General features: G+C 41.7%; 1 protein-coding gene and 1 pseudogene across 1 annotated transcript in view; one reads left to right on the forward strand and one right to left on the reverse strand.

The window, feature by feature from the left end:
- Window positions 1-24544, reverse strand: part of DNAH11 (dynein axonemal heavy chain 11) — a 312391-nt gene that overhangs the window by 173191 nt on the left and 114656 nt on the right. The window contains exons 35-42 of the mRNA XM_040644201.1: window positions 22632-22748; window positions 19175-19313; window positions 15229-15321; window positions 13794-13988; window positions 12768-12845; window positions 10718-10850; window positions 7528-7655; window positions 6330-6478 (exon numbers count right to left, since the gene is read on the reverse strand). Of these exons, the coding sequence (XP_040500135.1) occupies window positions 6330-6478; window positions 7528-7655; window positions 10718-10850; window positions 12768-12845; window positions 13794-13988; window positions 15229-15321; window positions 19175-19313; window positions 22632-22748 (1032 nt within the window). The remainder of the gene's footprint in view (window positions 1-6329; window positions 6479-7527; window positions 7656-10717; window positions 10851-12767; window positions 12846-13793; window positions 13989-15228; window positions 15322-19174; window positions 19314-22631; window positions 22749-24544) is intronic.
- Window positions 13586-13690, forward strand: LOC121105967 (annotated as a pseudogene).

Consider the following 24544-nt stretch of genomic DNA (forward strand, 5'->3'; position numbering starts at 1 on the left):
GGGTACAACGAATTCTCCCTCCACCTCCCTGGTCTTTGGTGTCAGTGGGAGCAGAAACCTATGCGGGGGTGCCCAGGGGCTGAAGCCTCAAGGGAGCCAGAGAAGGGGAAGAGGGCTTTGCTCGAGGGGCAGGTGAGAGCTGCTTCACCGCCCCACACTGGCAGGGGCCCAGGTCACAAAGAGAGAACCTACCAGGCCCACGAGCAAATGCTGCCCTTGTACAAATTATCTCCACAGGGAAGGACCTGAGTACAACCAAACCAGGATACGTGCCCCCCCCGCAAAAGGCCCCAAATGACTTCTGCTAGGGATCAACCACACCATATAGCATAGGGAGTAAAAAAGTCTATACTGTCAAATATAAACAGTTTAAATTATGTATAAATTTTCATATTTGGAATAAAAATATATGTTAAAACAGTGAATTCAGAGGAAGACACTATTACCTTCAGCAATGGCGAAAACTGAAGATACAGATCTTTGTTGGCAATTTTTTCCACCTTACTTCATAAAAAAGTTCCTTATGGTTACTAAGAGATGCTGTACATTTGAACATGGCCAAATGAAACTTAGTGCTATTACAGGACACACAATGGAAAACGACATACTAAAAGGGCCTATATATTTCTTACCTACATAAGAGATCATTGGTGCCCCTGCCTCAGGAAGTATCCGCATCCTGATGCTTTAATGCATCATCTTCATGACAATATCCAGGTCGCTAACAGACACTTTGGCTCCTTGGTGTTTGCAGATGTGTTCCACATAATCAGCTTCATTGCCCCGCCCTTCAGAAGTGCTATTCACATGACCACATGTCTCTAAGACACACTAGTTTGGAAACCACCTAGGTAGCCAAAGTTTTAGGCTCCTGAAAACTTTTCAATTTATTCCTCAAGGGTCTGGGGTGGGACTAGTGTCCTGGAGAAGAGCAGGAACTCATCAGAGCTCTGATTGTATACATGCTCCCCACAGCAAGCTGCAAGTTCTCATCGTTCATGGTGGCCCAGAAAAATGGCCGAACTTACAACGTGCTGACTGGCAGCGTATGTCGATGGTTTCTGAATCTGTATGTTTGCAAATATATACAGGATGCCAAGATGGAAGGATGGGATTGCAGGGGTAGAAGACAACGAGCTCGGGGCACATGGGTGGCTAGGTCCGTTAAGCATCTGCCTTTGGCTCAGGTCATGATCCCAGGATCCTGGGATCAAGCCCTGCATTGGGCTCCCTGCTCAGCAGAGAGCCTACTTCTCCCTCTGCCTCTGCCCTCTACCCCCCTACTCATGCTCACTCTCTCTCAAATAAATAAAATCTTACAAAAAAAAAAATAAACAAACAACGACGAGCTCATTCAATGCAGGTGAGAGGATGAGAGAGACAAAATCAAAAGGATATTACCTATTAAAGTAATAAAGGAATAAGTATGATCTAAAGGTGGGCCTCCCAAAAGGTATCTTCCAGTAATATCTTGGAATCAGACTAAATTCCAGAGATATCCCCACCTTTTCCTATCATTATCTAGAAGTTGAGTAATACACCGTTTGGTAGATCTCATTTTCAATTATGTTCACTTGAAATAATTTTAAGTTAAGGAACTTAAATAATTTAAGTGAATTAAATAACTTAATTCTGAATGATTTTAATTCACTGCCTGTTTGCTTTTCCTTTTCTATGCATTTAATCCCTTTCTAAAGGGGGGAAAATCTTATTTCTTAGAAATTTTCTTCTAATTTCCATTCTTTCTCTATTTTTCAAGATCTCAACAGACCTATATGAATGGTCCCACATTCATCTAGTAAATATACTTAGGACTGAGAAATAGAATAGTATTTGATTTTGATAGTCACAAGCTCGTGTGATTTTAAGGATGTTTGTCTGACTTCATATGCTCTGCATCTGCTAAGTACGGATATAAAATTATTTTTTTAGAATAGCTCAGTGAATTTAAACAAAGATATCTAAGAACCTTACATGATAATGACACTACCTTCAGTCCTTAAATGGAATCACAGAGAGAAATACTAAACAAAATATTTTATCATCTACCCACGATAACTTAGGGTTTCCCACAATATGAATTAAGAAAATGGATTTCCTAACTCTGTTCACTGAAAAAGCCTAAAAGCAGTGACCTATCAGTAGCAATGAACACACCTAGCATCACTGTCTTGGATTCTAAATAACATTCCTTACATGAAAAGTCATTTCTTCTGGCTCCTTGGAGAAATGACTGAATTGGGCAAGGGTAAGGAAGAATGAAAGGAGCCAGAATGATGTTGGTTAGCCCAAAGGCAACTGCTCCAAGACTGAGGAAGAAAAGTGACAAAGAACAAGTAAGAGGCTGCCTGGAAGGGGCTCTTGTTGGCAAATTTGGGATAAAGCAAGCATTTAATAGGATCATGTTGGTAATGAATTATAACTCACTGAACTAAAAGAAAAGAAAATGATGCCCGTTAAGAAAGAAAGGCGGGGGGAGGGAAAGAGAAAGTGAGAGGGGAAAAGGAAGGGAGGAAGAGGGGTGAGGGAGAGAGGGGTTGGGGGGAAAGAGGAGAAGGGATTCTTCATAGGAAAATGTCACCTCATCTATGTAAAAAGAAAGAACGAATTAGGAAGTCGCCACTTTGGGGCGCCTGGGTGGCACAGCGGTTAAGCGTCTGCCTTCGGCTCAGGGCGTGATCCCGGCGTTATGGGATCGAGCCCCACATCAGGCTCCTCTGCTATGAGCCTGCTTCTTCCTCTCCCACTCCCCCTGCTTGTGTTCCCTCTCTCGCTGGCTGTCTCTATCTCTGTCGAACAAATAAATAAAAATCTTTTAAAAAAAAAAAAAGGAAGTCGCCACTTTGCCACCACCAATGGGTCACTCTTCTAGGCATTACCCTCAAAACTGTCAACATCATGAAAGAAAAAGGTGGGAGGATATTCTACATTAAAGGAGAAAATACAGACAAGGAGAGGCAATGCGTGATCTTTGTTTTGACACTGGATTAAAAAAAAAAATCTACCAAGGAAATTTCTCAGTTAACTGAGAAAATTTGAAAAATTGCTGTTTATTAGATAATACTGTATCCAGAACAAATGTCCTAGGTATGTTCATTGTACGGTGTTCACAAAGGACAATATCCTACTTCTTAGGGAACAGACACTCAAGTACTCAGTGGTGAAGGGGCTTAATGTATTCAGATAATTTTGCAAAAATTAGTAAAAGGAGAAAATGTGCCTCTATGCCCATGAGAGTGTATGTATGTACATTGAGAAAGTAAATGTAGTAAGATGCTAAAAGTCGGTACTGTAGAAAGAAAGTGCAGAGTGTACTACCACCATTTCAAAGTTTCTATAATTTTCAACACTTTCAAATTAAAAAGCTGGGGGAAACTGAGACCTAAGATATTGGTTTGGAAAACCTGGTTGATAATTTTATCTCAGAAGGTAATTAAGGATCGAATGAGTCAATACACACAAAGCTATCCCGTAATTAAAATTATGACATTAAAGTAAGCTAGCAATGTATATTTACTGTAGCAATAAATATGGAGTGAAAACATATCCCCCAATCTGAAAAAGCCACTTTTTTGTGGTTCATTTAAAGATTCTGTGGGCGCCTGGGTGGCTCAGTTTGTTGGGCGTCTGCCTTTAGCTCGGGGTGTGATCCCTGGGTCCTGGAATCAAGCCCCACATTGGGCTCCCTGCTCAGTGGGAGCCTGCTTCTTCCTCTTTTCCCCACTCATGCTCTCTTCTCACTATCTCTGTCTGTCTCTCTCAAATAAAATCTTTAAAAAAAAAAAGATTCTGGTGGTAGAAGATAAAAATATAAAAATATCCTTTAGAGAAGATTCTCATTGTTTTGGATAATGTCTCTGTGGTCACACACATGAAAATTAAAACTTATCCACTGATCTTGGATCAAACAAAAACCTCCATAAAAATAAAGTGTAATGCTGAAGACAGTTGTTTAACTTTTGTAGGAATGCAAATTGGGTGTTTTTTCTAATCGATTAAGATTCTTCGACTTCCTAGATAAAAATCCTTCTTGAAATAAGGATTTAGAAAGCTTTTATTAGCACAAATCTCCATGTGATGTTACTGAGACTGTGGGAGTTGTGAGTTTCATGACTGAAGTCAGACCACACCCAGAGGGGTGAAGGGTCCCCTGAAGGAAATGGGGTGTGGGGAATGCCTCTGCTCTCTGTATGGGGGGATCAAGCGATACTGGAGATTCTCTGTCAGCCAGCCCCAAACCCATAGAAGCATCCTAGAAGACAGTCTGAATCCTAGCTGGGGAAAGGACCTATTAGCTCAAGAAGAACTCTCCATTTTAGGCCTTTGAAATCACCCGTTCCCCAGACAGATCCAATAAAATGCTGTAAAACACAGAAGCCTGGGCATGGCCCTACTTTGGTATGGACTCAAGGGATGAGACTTTCAGTGAACAAATCAGTATCCAGAGAAAGCAGCCTGGAGAAGGGCATCAGCCAAGCATCTGGCAGGGAACAGAGGTCATCCTCAAATCAGGATAACAGGGAAGGATCTAGAAGGACTGTTGGCAAAGGTGGGCATGGAGCAGGGAAATGAAGGAAGAGACCTGTGCCACCAGTAGTTAAGTGAGGGAGAGTTAGCGTACCTGTGCCTGCAGGGACAAGGGAATGAAGGACTAGCAAAATGTGGAAGGGACGGATCTTACAGAGACATTTCAGAGGAGACTGACCTGCCACTGAGGGACACAGTCATCCTGATGTGACACCACGGGGAGAGGGAGCCAGGGAAATAAATAGCCTGACCTCACTCTCCTCATTCTCTCTCCCTCTCATTTCCTGCCAGGGCTCCTCATGGGCCAAACCAACCGGAAGCCAGAGGGCAAGGAGCCCATTCAAGTGGCCCGTACAGGACTGCCTCTGGGGTCACAGAATGGGGTGGCAGGTCAACAGAACATCCTGATGCCAGCAGCACACCAGGCACAAGCCCGTGTCACTTGCAGGGGTCAAACATTATTTCCACAGTTCACAGTAGGAATGCTAGAGGCGGCAACACTTGACCTCCAGGATGAATTCTGGAAAGCGTAAGATCTGCAGAGCAAGCAGGTGGGCACAGTCAACTTGTCTGAATCAAAACTGCTATTCATGTATGGCTATTATACATAGGCATACCAATATACAGGTGTTTACATGACATATTAATATATTTATATAAATGATTTATTTACATCTCAGGGCTCCATATGAACTATTATTACTTATTCACTTATTTGACAAATACTGAGTTCTTAACATGTACAAGGCGTGAAGAGGGTAATGTCCAACTAAAATTGACAAACGCATACAGGTGCTAATTTCATTATCTTTAAATTAGCCTACTCAATTTATTTACTAATACTTTCCTCAAATGATCACATAAAATTTTAGTTTTTAAAACTAAGGTTGAAAAAAGAAATATTCGCAACAATAAAAACAAAACCAAACTAGATTTAAAACATAGGCAGAAGACTGAAATAAACATTTCTCCAGAGAAAATATGCAAATGGCCAATAAGCACATGAAAAGATGCTCAATGTGACTAATCATTAGGGAAATGTAAATCAAAACCAGAGTGACATACCATTTCACACCCATTAGGATGGCTGTCGTAAAAAATAGAGAAAATTACAAGCGTTGGTGAGAATGTGCAGAAATTGGAACCCTTGTACACTGTTGGAGGGAATGCAAAACGGTGCAGCCGCTATGGAAAACAGTATGGTGGCTCCAATGAAAATTAAAAATAGAATTACCATGTGATCTAGAAAGTCCACTGGTGGATATATATCCAAAATAACTGGAAGGACTGAAAGATATACCTTTATGCCCATGTTCACTAAAGCATTATTTGCAACAGTCAAAAGGAAGCAGCAGCCCGGGTACCTACCAAGGGATGAATGGAGAAGCAAAATGTGCTGTACACATACAATGCAACATCATTCAGCCTTAAAAAGGAAGGAAATTCTGGAACATGCTATAACATGGATGAACTCTGAAGGCATTATGCTAAGTGAAATAAGCCCACCACAAAAAGACAATTACCATACAATTTCAGTTATAAGAGGTACCTAGCAGAATCAGATTCAGGGAGGCAGAAAGGAGAAAGGGACTGAGGGCAGGGCACACTGGGTGGTTACTGTTTAATGGGTATGGGGCTTCCGCTGGGGAGGACGAAGAAAGTTACGAAGACATATGGGGGTGATGGTTGTTTCATAACGTGAATGTACTTAATGCCCCTGAACTGTATACTTACACATGGTTAAAATGTTTTCTGTTATGTATATTTTACCACAATTAAAAAAAAAAAAAAGCAGCACTCACGGATTCCAGCCCAAATCTTGTGGGTTCACATACAGAATACCAGCTCTGGAAACGGTCGCGGGAGTTGCAGTCCGCAAGTGATGAATCTCAAACAGCAGCCTCATGGAGGGGGTAAGCGCTACGCGCTCATTGCTGGCCAAGGTCAGCACCTGGACAGAGCAGCACAGCATGAGAGAGGCGCTGTCCCTGGGGGGCAAAGGCTACCCGGCTCACTCACCAGAACCCCACCAAGTACTCCCTCTCCCGCGCCCCCGGTACAAGTGCCAAAAGCAATGAGCTCACTCGCCTGAGCTCGAAGTGCGGTCTGAATAAAGATCTCAGTTAATCCCAGAGGGGAGCTCACTGACCCTTGAGGAACAAACTCACCAACATGGACTCACTCATGCCAACCTCTAACTGTCTGTGGTAATTACTACTACATAGAAGACATTTGTTCTAAGAGATGATTCCATGAAAAGGCCTGAATACCACAAAAAAAATAAATAAACTTTCTTTAGAATCTGAAATACCACAATTATCAATTGTGCTATAGAAACTCATGCAAGTATAAAGATCTCAGACCTACATGTTATGGTGAACAATGTCTTAATGCAGAAAGCAGTAATTACCACTAATTTAAGGGGGTTAGTAATTCTGTTCTGCAGCAAGGATGATCGCCTATTTCTTTCTCCTGACCCTCACCATAGACCCTGTGCTGCTTTAAGTGGTGTCTCACGGACCTGGACTATCACTTTTTGTCTTTGCTGGCAATGCTGGATTAGCCACAGCAAAATGCTTAGAAAGGCATTTATATTCACTCTGTAGCCACAGGAATTACTTAATTGTAATAGCTAAATTTCATCAATTTACATAGGGCACAAACTCGTCCTTTTATTATCCAAGTATTGCGTACCTAACCAAAGATATAACAATTTATGCCTGGCTCTTAGGAAATGGTGAGGCGTGTCTATGAGCTAACTTCTCAGATATGTATCTCTCTTTAAATGTGGTTAAATTTATGCAGACAAGAAAAATGCATTTTCCTTCAATTCTTTACCAGTGAAATGAAGAGAATTATCAGGATAGCACCACTTATCAAAAGAGCAATTACATAAAGAATATTAGGTTAATGATTAAAAACTAGTATTCAAATCAACAAATGAACAGATCTTCCTACACTTCGGGTGTGATATTTGTTTAGCACTAAGGTATTATTCACCTTGTTGTCATCCATGACAGTATTCAGTGACTCAATCCACATGGGATCAATATCTCCATCCAGGATGATCCATTTTGGTCCATCATGCTTAAGATTCGCTTGTTCTCGCAGAATGGATGAGAAGAGACCTATAAGTTAAGAGTAAATGATCCACAAGAAAAAATGCTCCACATTACTTGCCACCAGGGAAATACAGATCAAAACTACAGTGAGATACCACCTTACACCATGTAGAATGGCTAAAATTAACAGGACAGGAAACAAGAAATGTTGGCAAGGATGTGGAGAAAGGGGAAAGGGGCATCCTCCTACACTGTTGGTGGGAATGCAAGCTGCTGCAGCCACTCTGGAAAACAGTATGGAGGTTCCTCAAGAAGTTAAAAATAGAGCTACCCTATGACCCAGCAATTGCACTACTGTGTATTTACCCCAAAGATACAGATGTAGTGAAAAGAAGGGGCACCTGCACCCCAATGTTCATAGCAGCAATGTCCACAATAGCCAAACTGTGGAAGGAGCATGCCCATGCTTTTGTAACATGGGCATACAGGTGTATCTTTGAGTCCTTCTAATTATTTGGGGTATATACCCACAAGTGGACTTTCTAGATCATATGGATCAACAGATGAATGGATAAAGAAGAAGTGGTTCATATATACGATGGAGCATTACTCAGCCATCAGAAAGGATGAATACCCACCATTTGCATCGACATGGACAGAACTGGAGGGGATTATGCTAAGTGAAATAAGTCAAGCAGAGAAAGACAATTATCATATGGTTTCACTCATATGTGGACTATAAGGAATAGCACAGAGGATCATAGGGGAAGGGAGGAAAACTAAATGGGAAGAAATCAGAGAGGGAGACAAACCATCAGAGACTCTTGACTCCAGGAAACAAACTGAGGGTTGCAGAAGGAGAGGTGGGTAGGGGGATGGGGTAACTGGGGGATGGGCATTAAAGAGGGCATGTGATGTGATGAGCACTAGGTGTTATACACAACTAATGAATCACTGAACACTACATCAAAAACTAATGCTGTACTATATGTTAACTAATTGAATTTTTTAAAAAAAGAGTAAATGATCCTATTACAGAATGAAGTTGCATGCTGTTTCTAAAATAAACTATTATTTCTGTAAGAAACTCTTTTATTAAGTAAATAAATTTGCTGTCCATTTGCTGCCTCTTTCTGATGGGCAATGTGGGATACTTTTTGAGCTACCCCTGGACTGCAGACCAATGGGCAAGTTTCACTTGCATGAGGAAGCGCCTTACCTTCTCTGAGGCTTTCCCACATGTCAAATAAAGATTATAGTAGCTTCCTCGAAGAACAGGTGTGGGGATTTATAGAGGGTAACATACATGCAGCTGAAAACTTACACCAAATGCAGACATCATCCTTTTCTATGTACATATATTCAGTATCTATTTTAGGCCAAACACTAGTTTATTTCACCTTCTCTGTTTTTCTATAACAATATTCATGGGATAGAATTCTGAAGCTAACTCAGAAGTGTTCTACATTTCTTTGAGAAATTTGGTCATTGGCTTAGTACAAGATGAGAAGATAAAAACATTTTTAAAAAAGATTTATTTTAGAGTGGGGGGGGTGCAGAGAGAGAGAGAGAGAGAATCCTTAAGCAGACTCCCCACTGAGCGTGGAGCCGGATGTGGGGCTCAATCCCAGGATCCTGAGATCATGTCCTGAGCTGAAACCAAGAGTTGAACACCCAACCGACTGAGCCACCCAGGAGCCCTGATAAAAATATTTTAAACCCACAGTCCTTTTTGCTGTCACTTCTTTTCCAGGTATTGTGTTACATGATGTATTTAATAATCACTGCTCTTTCAAAACTCAAGTATATAATAAGAAAAACTGTTTTGATGCATGTATGTGGAAGGTTTTGTTTCCTGTGAAATATTTTGTGCAAAAATAAAGGACACTATGCAAGACCTACTGCCGTGACTCATTAAAAAAAAAAAAAAAAAAAAAAGCCAGCAACCTTTTCTAATTATCACTGATCTGAATGGCTTGCACAGGTTTTCAGCATAAACTGGTATTGGTCCCTTCCTGCCACAGTCCTTTAAAAAAAAATTGATAGGAAGGCCGAGAGTAAATTCTGATTGTCCCCAAATTAAGGAAATAGTGCATACACACGGTAAAAGAACAGAGAACTGCGAGGCACCCTCCTATAGACAGGATCCTCCGCGAAGCTTTCGCAGATGTGGCACCTGACCAGACACTTCCATAACTGAAGGCATGCACGTTACCTGCAGTGCTGCGAACGGTGGGAACATCAAGCACGGGGGCCCCGCGATGGGAAGATGCTTGGCATGTTCAAGGAAGAGCAAGGCCAGAGTGTATGGAGCACAGGAAATGAGATCAGAGATGGCGGGAGGGGATCTAATCACGTAGAACCTTGTAAGCCTGGGAGAAAGGCTGGATTCTAAGGGAGATGGAACCCACCGAAAACTGCAAGCAGAGAACTCGTATTTTGAAGAGCGCCCTCTGTCTGTTGTGTGGAAAATGAACTGCAGGGAGACCAGAGGGGACTACTGTGCAAATACAGACAAGAAGTGACAGTCCAGGCTGACAGGGTAGGGGTAGCGGCAGTGAAGGCCAACGGTGCTGGAAGACAAGAGATTCTTTAAAGGCAAAGCCTACAGGATTTGCTGTGCGGTTGATGTACGATGTGAAAGGGAGAAAGGACTCAAAGATGATGCCAACATTAGTGCATTTACTGAAATGGGAAGTAATAACAGATTTTAACAAAAGGATCTGCTCTCTGCAAATACTTTCAGGACAAGAAACATGTCCCATAAACTTTTGTCCCCGCCCCCTAGAATGTCCCTGCCCGAAACTCAGTCTGTGTCTTGCATCAGATACTTCACAAATTCTTCTGAGCCATTCAAGTTCCCTTCTTGCCTGGTTTACAGGGAGCCCCGACATAACTGACGTGGGATAAAACACGCAGCTCTGAGCGCAAACTTGCTGAATGCAAATCGACCACTTATTCAAATCTGGTTTTAATTTATTGGTTATGAATGCTGTTGTGAGCTGCTCCATTTCCAACAATGCCAACACATAAACAATAAATCTACAACTATGACTGAAATTGGCTGAACTGAGAAACGGTTTTCTGGATAAAAATTTGAGCCCTTGTAAAGGGGAAATACTACTTGCCATCTTTCCATTCTCGAGTAGCATGATGTATGAAACCAAAGAGTTCATCTGTTGTCACAGCTTTGGGGTTTAAGTCATTCCAAGTAGGTTTTTGTTTCATGTTAACATATGTCTGGTTCAGTGTTCTCAAAATCTAAAGGGAGGAAGAAAAAAGCTAAGAAAATTAATACTTCTGTAAGGCAAATGGAAAGCAAATGATCTCTAAAGGATTTTCCTTATTCACATTATGTTCCTAGATATTCTGCATGTATTGAGTATGGGGAAAAACTGACATGGGCACATCTTCATTACCATCTTGAAAAATGTAATCCTACCATCTCTTAGGATCTCTTCAGTGGATTCTCTGAGCCACAGAGATGAGAGGAAGTCACTCTATCATTTGAGATTTTTAACCATGTGTGCAAATAAGTCAACAAGTGTTCCTGCTCATGTTAGGAAAATCCACTTGTACAGAGATGCATCAGGACCGCTGAGAGGATGTTAAGACGCAGATGGCTGGGCCTAATCCCGGCGTTTCTAATGCAGTAGGTCTAGGGTGGGACTGAGGACTGGCACTGCTAATGACGTCCGAGGTGATGCCTGTGATGCTAGTTGGGACCTGTTCTAACGCCCAGTGACCTAGAGCAACGGTTCCCAGGAGGAGATGGTCTGCACTTGAGGAAGAGGGCTGCTACGGAACAGAAACCAGGGACGCCACTGCATAGCCTACAATGAATACATGGGACAGCCTCCACGACAGAGACTAATCCAACCCAGCATGGCAACCGTGAACGCAGCTGAGAAACTCTGATCTAGATAATCGGGATAAAGAAGGCTTGAGCATAAGAATTCACCGGGTAGACGCTTTATCGATGTCTGTTTAATTAACTGACACCTTACCCCAAATATCTGCCCCAACTATCCTTTTTGCTTTCTCTGAAAAGCCAAGACATTTTTTTTTAGATATTTGTCATCCTAATGGACTCACAGGCATTCAAAAGACTGATAAACAATTGCCAAATACTTTGGAAGAGTAAGTTGCTAAGTAATGTGGCCTTGAGCTCCAGTGTTCTAGTTCTATCAGCTTAAGTAAAGGTTGGATAGAACAGAATCAGTGAAGACTAGATGAAAGAAATTGAATGCCTTAGGAATATTAAGCTTGTATTTTTAGAAACCATTAATCTACTGGAAATTATAGAATTTAATTTTATCCTTCCCTGAACCATGGCCCACATCTGAAACTTACTCTAACAAAATAATTACAGGTCTATCAGTTATCTACTTCAATATTTCAATTATTACATTTTTCACTAGAAAATTCTGATACTAGGCCTCCCTTTGCAATTGTCCCACTCTGGGTTTGGATCTAAACACTGGCAAGTTCCATACACACTCATGCTCTAAAGTCTCATATGCCCAGTCTGATTATTTTTAGTCTTTGGCTACTCACTATGTTTATACCCAAGCACCCTGAATTAAAATGCATGCAGTTCTGCATATACTGTCTGCCAACCAAGAAAATAAGTATGTTGCCAGGATTGTCGGTAAGATCAAACAAAATCAAGAAGTGAGGTAAAAATGGGGATAATAACACCCAGAGCACATCATTGCCATGCACAATAAAACACACATAATGCACCCAGCACAGTGCCTACCAGGTACGCCCCAAAATGTGGCTTTTGCTGTCTCCCTTGTTCTTTTGCCCCTAAAGAGGGTTCGATTTCTCAGAAAGTGTTGAAGGAAAATATTTGGGTTTTTCTTAGTGATGTGAGGGGGAGAATCTAAAATAACTTGGGAGAGATAAAAAAGTAGTTTTGATAAATATGGAAAGCTCAATCTTCTTTCAGCTTGCTTTTCCTATTTGAACACAAGCTTCTATGTGTTACGCTCTCCCTGCCACTAATATGAAAAAAAATAGTGTCAACTGATCAAAAAACAGTATTAGAGCCTCGGCTTCTAACTCAAAATTATGGGGGACGTGGACGAAGGGAACTCTTAAATAGGACTGAAAACAGGCCAGACCAAAATTTCTTCCTTCTATGGCTGAACATGAAGAGGCAATTTTCCGTACCTTGCTCTTTCCCGTGCCTGCATTTCCGACCACAAAGACAGAGTGCCGCACGGCCAACAGCTCCTCAAGTTGGACCACCTGGCGACCAAACAGTCAGTCATGGGTTCCTTTCGTGAGCTGGTCATTTAGGAACAAAGCAAAAAAACAAAAACAAGACTCCCTGCCCCTAAAAAAAATCCCTACCCGTTTTTTGCTTAATTCTTGGCTGACAACTCAAGCCAGCTCCCACTGACAAAATCATGTTCCAGGGAAGTTAAAATGGATGACAAGTGCAAAGTACAGTTTCTCCTGGATCTCCCCAAGCACAACAGGGGAGTAAGAACAAAGACAAACCATTACTCAGTGAGTCACTGCCACGGGCGGAGTGAGGGACATTAGTACTTGGTACGTGGCAGGAACTACTCACAAAACCAATGACTCTTCAAGAAGTGTTGGACAAAAACAGTGCATGGCTAATTACCTCCACCTGAGTAATGACCTACATCTGTTACAATATCTAAAATAGATGCTAAGTGTATTTTAATGTTCCTGTATTCACTACCTCCCAACCAAACATGCATATGCACGAGCCCTTGAGAAGCCAGATGTCATACATGTCAACATTTCTTTCCCACTAAAAGCACATACTAAGGATTTACTTCCAATTTTCTCTAAGGTGGAGAGAAAAGAGAGAAAATTAATTTCTGATGCATGTCACCAAGAACAAGGAGGAAATTTTGTCAACTGAAAAGTATGCTTACACTTCAAACCATGACTTAATCATACGTTCCTTCCCACCGAATGGAACTACAATATAGTTATTTCTACTTACTGTAGTAAAGACTATACTTTCAGGGGTCATTTCTATAGTTTGTTACTACTTCCTGTAGTAAAGCCCGTCAATTTAGAATGCTTTAAAGAATATATTAAGATTGTATAAAGGTCTGTGGAATATGTAAGTTAATGTTTTGGTTAAAGATCACTTAAATGGAGTAATTCTCACTGCAAATCTCAAGAGCTGCCATGAGAAGTACGTGCTCCTTTTACTTTAAGAATGAAGCTCTCCTCGGGCTGCAGGTGGAGCTCCCAGGTGGACTGCCGGACCATTTGTTCCCAGTGCGGCGCTCTCCTCCGGGGCACATCCAGGGCTGGGAAGAGGTCGCCAACCAGGCCCAGAAACACGGGAATGTCGTCTGTCACTATTTTAGGCAAATTGAAGTCCCTTAATGCTCTCATGAGTACCTAGAAAGAAAACACTTTATCGAAGAAGCCGCTACGGGGTGTAACAAACACCTCTACAACTAAAGATGTTACTTTTAATCCTTATATCTAAAGCATGGGGTGGGTATGGATACTGGGCCTCTATTAGGATGGCTTTCTACCTACAGGAAGGGTAAATGCTTGCAAGGTCACATGTCAGAACACAAGAAGGCTCTGCGGATATCACAAACCTCAGACTCAAGTCAGGAAGGAGGCTCTGTTCCTGCTACAATCTGCTTTGATCTTGACAAAGAGTCTGAGGCCCTTCCCTCCTTGATCCTCAAACTCCAAGATATAAATTAACCGGGCCCATCAGATCATTGTGTTCAAAGAGAATCTCTGAGAATCTCAGAATGATAAACTGAACCGTTTTTAGTTTGGGTATTTGTTCTGTATTGGCTGAAAACCAAAGAGGGCTTTAGATTTTAAAAGCAGTACCTTGCACATCAGCATGACTTTTACAGGAGGAGACAGGCAATCCAACAACAGTGACAACACAGAAGAAAACCCCAGCCCAACTGTCAATTATGACGGAGGGGAAGAGAAAGAAGTATCACAGAAGTAGCAAATTATGTAAGTATCCTTTAACATGAAAAGAAACTCATAGGAATAGATTTTTTCAACTTCTCAAGCCGCACGGAATATATGCAGTGCAGCATATCCACTGTTCTCACTCTTTAATAAAGGAAAAACGCTTCCAGAAAAATTAGAGAAGGCGGCTGTTACTGTTTCTCTCCAGCAGGGGTAGAACACAGCCCCAGCAGCTGTGACCACCCGGTGCCAGGCGACCATCCCTCCTGTTTCATTCCTCACGTTCATCTTACAGCCCGTGAAAGGAACACACTTTCCTCCATGAGATTATGTTCTGACTTTTTTCAGGATTAATTTCCCAAATCAATTAATCAGATTTTCTAAATGTTCCTCAGAGGAAATCAACCAGTGATTATGGAATTATTTGATTATGACCGCCAAAATATCTTCTGTAGCTGATATTTCAAAAGCACCTAGAAAATCCCCTTTTCTTTCCTGTATTCATATTCCTACACTCAAGAATACTTGTGTTTTGTAACATAAGAAATGCCAGTCCTCACAATAGTCTACGTGCAAAATAGATTCTATTTGTCCAAGTTGCCCTAGGCCTGGCCCACTGTCCGGGCAGACGCCCATGCCCGTGGCGCTGTCCAGCTACTCGCGCCACAAAACCACGTCCGCGCTGCGGTACCTGATCTTCGGGTCTACTTTTATCTCCTCGTTTCAGGGAGCCAGCTACAACCAAGACAGATTTAATAGCTCGAAGTCCCCAGTCATAATGATCCTAAAAATCAAAACACAGGTTATAGTTTCTCCAAAATTGCATGCGTAAGGTTCTCATTCCAGAGGTAGAAGCCAAAAGCTCTAAGAAAAGAGTTCAAACGAATACACGCTTTAAGGATGTATACTAGTGTCTTCCTCTTTTCTTGGCAACTGTGAAAACCACGTCCCTTCCCCTGCCTCCTGCCCCTTCCCCCTGGCTCTCTGCCTCCGTCAGCAGATCTCTGCCACCAGCACTGAGCTCCACTGTGCGCCCCAGGCTCCGTCCATCCTCCCGGCTCTTCTCCCCAGAAACCTGCTAACTCAGCAGTGGACTACGTGCACGTTTTCACCTCCAAACACGGCCCACTTCTCCAGCTCGATGGACAGCCCCGTGAGTCCGCTCCTCCAGCCCCAGATCTCTCCCTGCCCTAATCATTCTCCCTCTTCATCACTCGGATGTTCCAACTCTGATGCTGGTGTTGAATACAGTCCAAGCTGTATTATTAAAATTCAGTGATAAAACAGTACCTCTGCTTTGAGACTTTTACGTAATCCCGATGGAAGATTCCTTTCACAGGCTCGGGGCTCCTGGAGGACAGAGCCCAGATCTATTCCCTTTTGTCTTCTAAGTCCCAGCATGGGGCACTGCCCAGGGCAGGAACTCAGTAAAGGGACAATGAATTAACGGACTGATCACATCTAACAGGGCTACTGTCTTTTGCCTTTCATCTCCAACCCACAGAGTGACAACCCTTCTCTCAAATATCTCCCAACTATGCCTGTGGGAAAATCACCACCCTCTCCAAGAATCATCATCTATAAAAAGGCACATAAAAGAATCTAACCACTTTACAGGGCCGTTGTAGGAATGAGTTAATGCTCTGTGGGCAGTGAAACAATATATCCATGTATAAATATGTCCTTCAACCCATTAGTGCATTAGTAAATTCAATTTAGTAGGTCTTGACCATCATTTCTCCTGGTAATAAAATAGAACAGAACAGAATGGAAAATACCAGGTTGCGCTGCAGATAGGAAGGGTAAGAAGTGTTTGGTGAAAATTCTTGTTTCGCAACTATGTATATGACACCCATGGGTGTGTCCCGAGGCTCAACAGAATAAGCAGCTTTTACTGTGGTTCATGGTAAAAATAATCAGTGGAGAGCCACTGATGCAGAAGCAGACTAGGGCTTGTGGAGAGGAGGAAAGGGGGGAGGACTGGAGTGTGGAGGCCAGAGAGACTGGGAAGGGGCTCAGTGCAGTAAGAACATTAAAGGAGAGGGGGTAGAAGAAATTCTGGACACAGGTTTAAGAGGAGTTCGTGACCCTCCTAAGCATGTCAACACAAGGAGTGCTACAATAATCTTCACCATTTTCATTATGTCACTCCACCAGTCAAAAATGGCCACTAGTTTAACTCTAGGAAACAAACTGAGGGTTGCTGGAGGGGAGAGGGGTGAGGGGCTGGGGTAACTGGGCGATGGACATTAAGGGGGCATGGGATGTGACGAGCACCGGGTGTTATATGCAACTGATGAATTACTGACCTCCATATTGGAAACTAATGATGTACTGTATGTTGGCGAATTGAATTTAAATAAAAATTAAATTTAAACCCACTACCCACTGGTGGGGCACCTGGGTAGCTCAGTGAGTTAAGCATCCGACTCTTGATTCTAGCTCAGGTCATGATCTCAGAGTTGTGAGATCAAGCCCTGTGTCGGGCTCTACGCTCAACGTGGAGTTTGCTTGAGATTCTCTTTCTCCCTGTCTCTGCCCCTTTCCCCTCAACATGTGCTCTCTTAAATAAATAAATAGATAGATAAATAAGTAAATAAATTTTTAAGAATCATCCACTGGTTCTTTTTAAATCCATCCCTACAGCTTAGAAAGTTATCAGCGACTGTTCCTAACCCAGCCCTTCCGTCTTGGCCTCACTGCCGTCCCTCACACATCCAGGACACTCGTTTAGTTGGAGAGCACTTCCTTTGACTGTTCTACCTGACTCCCAACACCTCCCTGTTAGAACTGCGATCATCTTCTCATCCTGCATCTTCTTCACATTCTTATTTCACGTAAACTGAATCTCCTAAGTTCTCTGAACTCAGAAATCTGAGTGCACTTGCTTCATCTGTCACCTTCCTCACCACCGCCAGCAACAAACACATTGCTTGGATATAGTAAATGCTCATTAAGTGTTTAAACATGACCCCTGGGAATGGATGTGGTTGCGACTCTGTGTTGCCTGGGTTCAGTGTCATGCTTTTCTTCTGACTTCTGCCCGCTATAAAATTAAAATGAAAAAAACTAATGATGTACTGTATGGTCACTAACATAATTTTTAAAAAAAGAAAAAAAAAGAAAATTAAAATGAACTCTTTGCAAAAATAAAAAGGAAATTATAAACGAGAAAAATAAAAAATACTCAGTCTTATTACCCACAGACAAAAATAAAAAATCACAATTTTTTTCCAGGCATGCACATACATACATACACACACACACAAATATATAATGCACAGAGTCTAAAATAGAAAACACATGTAAGTTGTATATCACATCTAGTGTGGTATGCTGCTTTCTGCATGTAACACTGTCGTAAACATTTTTCCATATTATTAAATTTGCCACAATTTCCCCCTCACAATGTAAATTTATAGTTATAAAAATGACAACATGAATTTCTCTCTCAGATCCCAAATTCCACTTCAACAACAGGTAAATTTAAAATGAGTACATCTGTCAGTACGGGTAACTATGTGGTTCTAACTGTGGCATTTTAATACCTTCATGCTGGAAGAGCTGCAACATAATGTCACCAGGAATTAATGAAAGGTCATCAAAAGACTGAAGTCAAAGGTGACCACAGAGCTGAATTCAAAAATAATGAGGCTGATACCCATGTCATTTTTGCAGCACATCAGCAACTTCAGTGAAACAGCAAGAAGCTAGTGACCGGCTAAAAGGCACAGCACAGGGACTACAGTCAGTGGCACTCAAATAGCCTTGTATGGTGACAGATGGCGGCTACACTTGTGATGAGCGCAGCATAACGTACAGAGATGTTGAATCACTCTGTTGTAGACCTAAACCGAATGTAGCATCATTTTCAACTATACTCAAAAAAAAAAAAAAAAAAATCAAACTAGTGAGGAAAGAGTAAGTTTGACCCACTTCAGAGACTAGGAACTTACAGAGCAAAAGTAAAAACAAAAAACAAACAAGCAACCCCACCTTCAAATAAAACATTACCACCAAAGTGAGAGAAATTTTAATTTCAAATTTCTTGAGGGGTTCTTCAGAAAATCAGCTTTTACTTCTTTTGACTCTTACAAACACTCCTGCCATCTCTTACTAGAAAATAATGTTCTCACCAAGAAAGGGAGATATCATAAAATTCCATGTATAATTATAGCACTGCTGAAGGTTAAAGAAAACCACAGAGCCCATTGATGAAAACTATATGAAGTACCAACAAAACAGTCAACTTAATGGGCGTCTGGGAGACTCAGTTGGTTAAGCGTCTGCCTGCAGCTCAGGTCATGATCTCACGGTCCTGGGATCAGGCAGTACTGGGATCCCTGCTCAGCGGTGAGTCTGCTTTTCCCTATACCTCTGCCGTCCCCCTGCTTGTGTGTGCACTCTCTCTCAAATAAATAAAATCTCAAAAAAAAAAGTCAACTTAAGATGTCTCGAGTTTAATTTTTGAAAAAAATTTAAGAATTGTAAAATAAAGATTTTCAAAAATTTTATAGAAAATAAAAGATTACTCCAAAATTTCTGTCATGTGAGTGATAAATTACCCAGCACCTGTATTTCCAAAGCAGTTTTAATGGGATATAAAAAGCAAGCCAAAGGAACAAAAAGCCCCTCACCTGCTTGGAGAGGAGCCCCCTGCAGAGCGTGTACAACGTAACGAACTTGCGGGCTAATGAGCGAGCGTCTGCAAACCCTTCAGCAACTAACATGATTTCACAGATTAGCTCAATGTCAGGGGCCACCATGGCACAGGGCCTAAAATGTAAGTAAGAAATTTAGCTTATTAATGTTATAAGGTACTAAGTACAAATTGCTGAAATCAACTGATTAATTTGTATCCACATTCTCACCATTCCCAAGCAGCTCACAATTACCCCTGTCCATCACAGTTAATGAGACCCTTCACTTCAACTAAAAAACGTCCTGTTTGTTACTAGATACGTAGAAAACTTTGGAATGTGTGTAAATGGCAGAGGAATGGGCATAGAAGTTTAAGGGAAATCTGTGGTATATCCAGGAAACTCCTACAAATTGTCATTGCAGAAAGAGGAGTGATACTTGGTGCTAGAGGCCACCTTTACCCGTGGCCAGCGCTTGGGTGGTCAATGTCTAATGACCAGCTCTGCAAAATCTAGCATCAGCTGATTTCCACGGAATAAACATCTCCACCATGGCTAACTTCCATCTATCAACACATGGCTAAACATGAGCCTGGGAAGAGATGCCCAATAGCACACCACCAAGGAAACAAAATAGAGAGAACCGAAGAGCATCAATATTAACCAGATAGAGAAATTCAATTAGGCAGTGATGCGCTGTGAGTACTTGTCACCTTTGTTTCAAATATAACCACATGTTCATATAATTTAGCTTCTATCAGTGGCTGAACTCAACAACAAACTCAAAAATTTCATGTAAATCTAATCAGCGTCTCTTTCTTTTTTTTTTTTTTTAAGATTTTATTTATTTATTTGACAGAGAGACAGCCAGCGAGAGAGGGAACACAAGCAGGGGGTGTGGGAGAGGAAGAAGCAGGCTCATAGCGGAGGAGCCTGATGTGGGGCTCGATCCCATAACGCCGGGATCACGCCCTGAGCCGAAGGCAGACGCTTAACCGCTGTGCCACCCAGGCGCCCCTCAGCATCTCTTTCTAATCAGCATACCAGCGAGTTCTGGTATACTGCTGTCTCAGGCCAGCTTGGTTAGACTTTTAAGATAAAAAATTTACCGAAACATAACGTTTAAATCATAACATTCAACAATCTAGATAATGTGGAGAGATGTCTTAAAAGATGCAAATTATCAAAACTAATTCAAGAAGAAAAAAAAATCTGAACAACTCCATGTCTACTAAAGAAATGAGTTTAGCATGGAAAAAAAACTGCCACCAAGAAAAATTTAGGTCCAGATGGCTTCCCTGACTAATTCTATCATATATTTAAGGGGTAAATAATACCAATCCTACACAAACTCTGAAGAAAATGGCCAACTCATTACACAAGGTCAGCATTACCCTAATGCCAAAACCAGATAAAGATAATACAAGAAAGGACACTACAGACCAATATCCTTCTTGGCATAGATGTTAAAATCCGCAACAAAGTAGCAGCATATTGAATCCAGCAACAAATAGAATAGTATAATAGTATCCTGAGCAAGTGGAGTTTATCCCAGGAATGCAACTTTGAGGAATTGCTTAGCACTTGAAACATCAATCAATATTATTCAGTACATTAATACAAAGAAGGCCAAAACCACATGAAAACTACAGAACAAAACTTCTGGAAGAAAACATACCTGAAAACTTTTGCAATATGGGACTAGTCAAACTTTCTTCACTAGCATATTTTTAAAAGCCAAATCGATAAATTCATTTCACCAAATTTAAAACTTCTGTCTTTGATGGATACCATTAAGAAAATTAAAAGGCAAGCTACAAGTTAAGAGAGAAATACTTGCGATATATGAATTTAACAAAGGAAGCCTGCACAGTACAGCACTCCACAGAAGTGAAGTGTGGGAATGGCCAGGAAGGTATGCGAGAAAATGTTCAACATCATTAGCCATCATGGAAATGCAGCAAACTAAACCCACAATGACATACCAGTACATATCTATTAGATAGGCTAAAACAAGTAAGACTGAATACACTAAGTTTTGATAAGAACGCAGAGCAAGTGAAATTCTCACACAGTGATGGTGAGACTGTAACATATTACAACCACCTTAGAAACCAGACTGGCAGCTTCTGATAACGTCAAACACACATTTGCCATGAGGCTGTCGTTCATAGATATTTACCCAAAAGAAAATGTATGTTCACACAAAGATCGTAGATGAATGTTCATAGCAGCTTTATTCCAAGGAGCCCCAAACTGGAAACAACCCAAATGTCCATCACCTGGTGAATGGATACACAAATTGTAGTATGTCTCCACAACAGAACACCAACCAGCTACACAAAGGAACTACTGCGAACTCAACTCGGAGGAACCCCCAAACCTTAATGTTCAAGCAGAGAGGCTAAGTCAAGCAAGTACATACTGTATGGATTCACTTAGCGTGAACCCTAGGAAAGACAAATTTAACCTCTGGGCCCAGAAAGCACAACCTGAGGTGTGGGGGGTTCATTTCAAAGAGGCACAACTTCCAGCTGTGTTGGAAATACTCCACATCCTGATGGCGGTGATGTTTTCATGAACTGCACCCTTGCATGCATGCACTTACATGAAATGACGCCTCAACAACGTTCGTTTACGATAGGAGTTCAACCTAACTGGTTCAGATAGAGCACAGCTTCCCTGATGAACTTTAGTAAGTGTATATATTGGTGAAATATTTTTGGAAAGCAAGTCATCAGTAGATATTTTAATCTTTCACCAGGTAGTGCCACGGGTAGGAAGCTATTCTGGGTAATAATCTGAAATAGGCAACTTTTCATGTGAAGAGGTGTTTATGGCCTGCTCTCTTATGATCACAGAAAACTGAAGAGAAAAACACAAACCCTTCATGTCAGACAATAGGGAATGGTTAAGAAAATTACGGACAAGCCATGAAAGAGACTGTTTTGAAGCTACATAAAAGAGCATTTCCAAGGAATTTCCAACAATACGATCAAATGCTTATGTCAAAATATTAAATCAGAAATAAATAAAAATCATACCAAACCTCATATCTCAACTCCATAAAATCTAAATTATAAAAGAGCCAGAAAAAAAATACAACAATCATTTCTGGGTGGTAAAGCTGTTACCTTTTATTCTTTTCCGTATTTTCCAAATATTCTGTCATCAGTAAAAAAAATTTGTAATAAAAATATTATCACAAAAGAGCTGGTATTAACCGTTCGAATGCACCATGTGACTTCTAAGTAACGATTTTAAGTTCTGGCTTCATATTTCCAAAGAGTTACTTTATCATGATGAAAGTTCTCGCTATCAGGGAATCCCAAAGAAATAATAAGGAGTTTTCCATGGGAATTCTCAAGGAAAAACAAATCATTTAACAGTGCAAACCAGCAACGTTAGGTGGCATGAGTGTTCCAGACGCTAAACCACAAAGCTTAACACTTGCCTGAAAAGAGCTTTGAGATTTTCCGGTAATTCCGTTCGACCAGCATATCCTGGGTTCATAGTAATAAATATTCCAACCGATGGCTTCAGCGTGATGGCTTCCCCAAGAAATACAAACCTACCGTAAGAAGAATGTTGATGGAATTAAATGTGCTCCTTGAATGTGAATACACATTGACAAATGCAAACCATTGCAAAATGCAAATTATTATTAGGGAGCTGTTGATTCCCGGTGATTTTCTTTAAAACTCATATGCATACATATTCTGAAGATGTTTTGAAGCATGTTGATTAAATATGCACTCCCTCCCCCACCAAGAGGCACAACTAGGGGAAGTACCCTTTTCTATTTTAGCAGAGCCATAGAGGCTGGAATATAAAAATGAGGACTTGACTGCTTTAACAGTTACTGAAAGGTGATGTCATTTCTGCCTTCATTGTCGGCTGTGATTCTTCGAAAAGGATACCGCAAAGACAGAAAATACTCATGTTAAGAGGAGAGAGCGGCTTCTTTGTTCAGTCTTCATTTTGCCTATTTGCTCACCCTCCCCCTTCACTCCCTCCTACCCTTCCTCCTATTTATTCAGCAAGTAGCTGTTGACTACCATGGAGAGACAGAAGAGCGTGGTGGTTATGACAGAGAGCTCCAGACTGTGAGCATTCAGAGACCAGTTCTACCACTTTAGACACGTGCCGTTCCCTCAACTCATAAGAAGGAAAGGGGGTGGATGAGAATATTACCCACCTTATTGGATTATATGAGGATTAAAAGAGATTATGCATATAAAAGGCTACGAGGACAATGCCCAGAAGATGGTAGATACTCAACAGATGTTAGCTATGACTGTTGCTATTATCATCACTTACAGGCTTTGGGGAAGCTGTGAAAGATTTGTAGGAAGATCTGCAAGGGCCCAGTTAGACTGCTGATGGCTAGGGCCGTGGAATGGGCAAGGGACGGAGGAGCCAAAGTGAAGGACAAGTAGAAGGAAACTTTCAAATGAGGGGTAATGACAAAGTATAAGATTTTCTCTTGCTGAGAAAGAAAAGGGATGAAGTGGTCAAGGACCTGGGCCTATGTCACAGAATAGAGAGCGGAAAGAGCCAGCCACAATTTTTAGGAGTAAGAGCTTCTGAGATACTCAACAGCTAAGAGAAGATGGATTTTGTGTAGCCAAGGGAAGAATGGAGAAACCTTCATTCACAGCCTAGCAGGCCAGGGAAGGCAGACAGGCCTGGCAGGGCTGCTCGCAGAGAGGGAACTACTGTAACAGAGTCCCCGGCCGCTCGCCCGTGAGACATAGCAGGAAGAGCCACAGTCAAGAGTGTGGACTTTGAGGGGGCAGAGCCCGCAAGAGGCTGGTAGGCTTCACCAAGGCCTGGTCCCACCGAGTAAATCCTCGGATGTAAAGAGCATGTAGTAAAACACATGAGATCATGAAGAAGCCTAGCCATCTGTGCATGGGCCAGCAGGAGATGAGCAGGGGCAAGTCCCATCTGCACAGACGTGGACAAAGAGGACGCTATCGGGAAGTATGGCTGGGAGTGGCCAGAAGTCCTTGCATGGATCAGTTATGTAAGGCTCCAGAAGAGAGGATGGCCTCACACAACATCTAGGTTACATCAAATGTAAGATTTTGACTAAAAACTAAAATATGCCTGGGAGGGGGGTCAAAGAGGAAAGAATCTGGGGTGCCTGGGTGGCTCAGTCGTTAAGCGTCTGCCTTCGGCTCAGGGCGTGATCCCAGAGTCCTGGGATCAAGCCCCACATCGGGCTCCATGCTTTGCTGGGAGCCTGCTTCTTCCTCTCCCACTCCCCCTGCTTGTGTTCCCTCTCTCGCTGGCTCTCTCTCTCTCTAATAAATAAATGAAATCTTAAAAAAAAAAAAAAAAAGAGGAAAGACTCTAACTTCT

This window comes from Ursus maritimus, unplaced genomic scaffold (assembly GCF_017311325.1).
Source record: "Ursus maritimus isolate PB19 unplaced genomic scaffold, ASM1731132v1 scaffold_3, whole genome shotgun sequence".
NCBI lineage: Eukaryota > Metazoa > Chordata > Mammalia > Carnivora > Ursidae > Ursus > Ursus maritimus.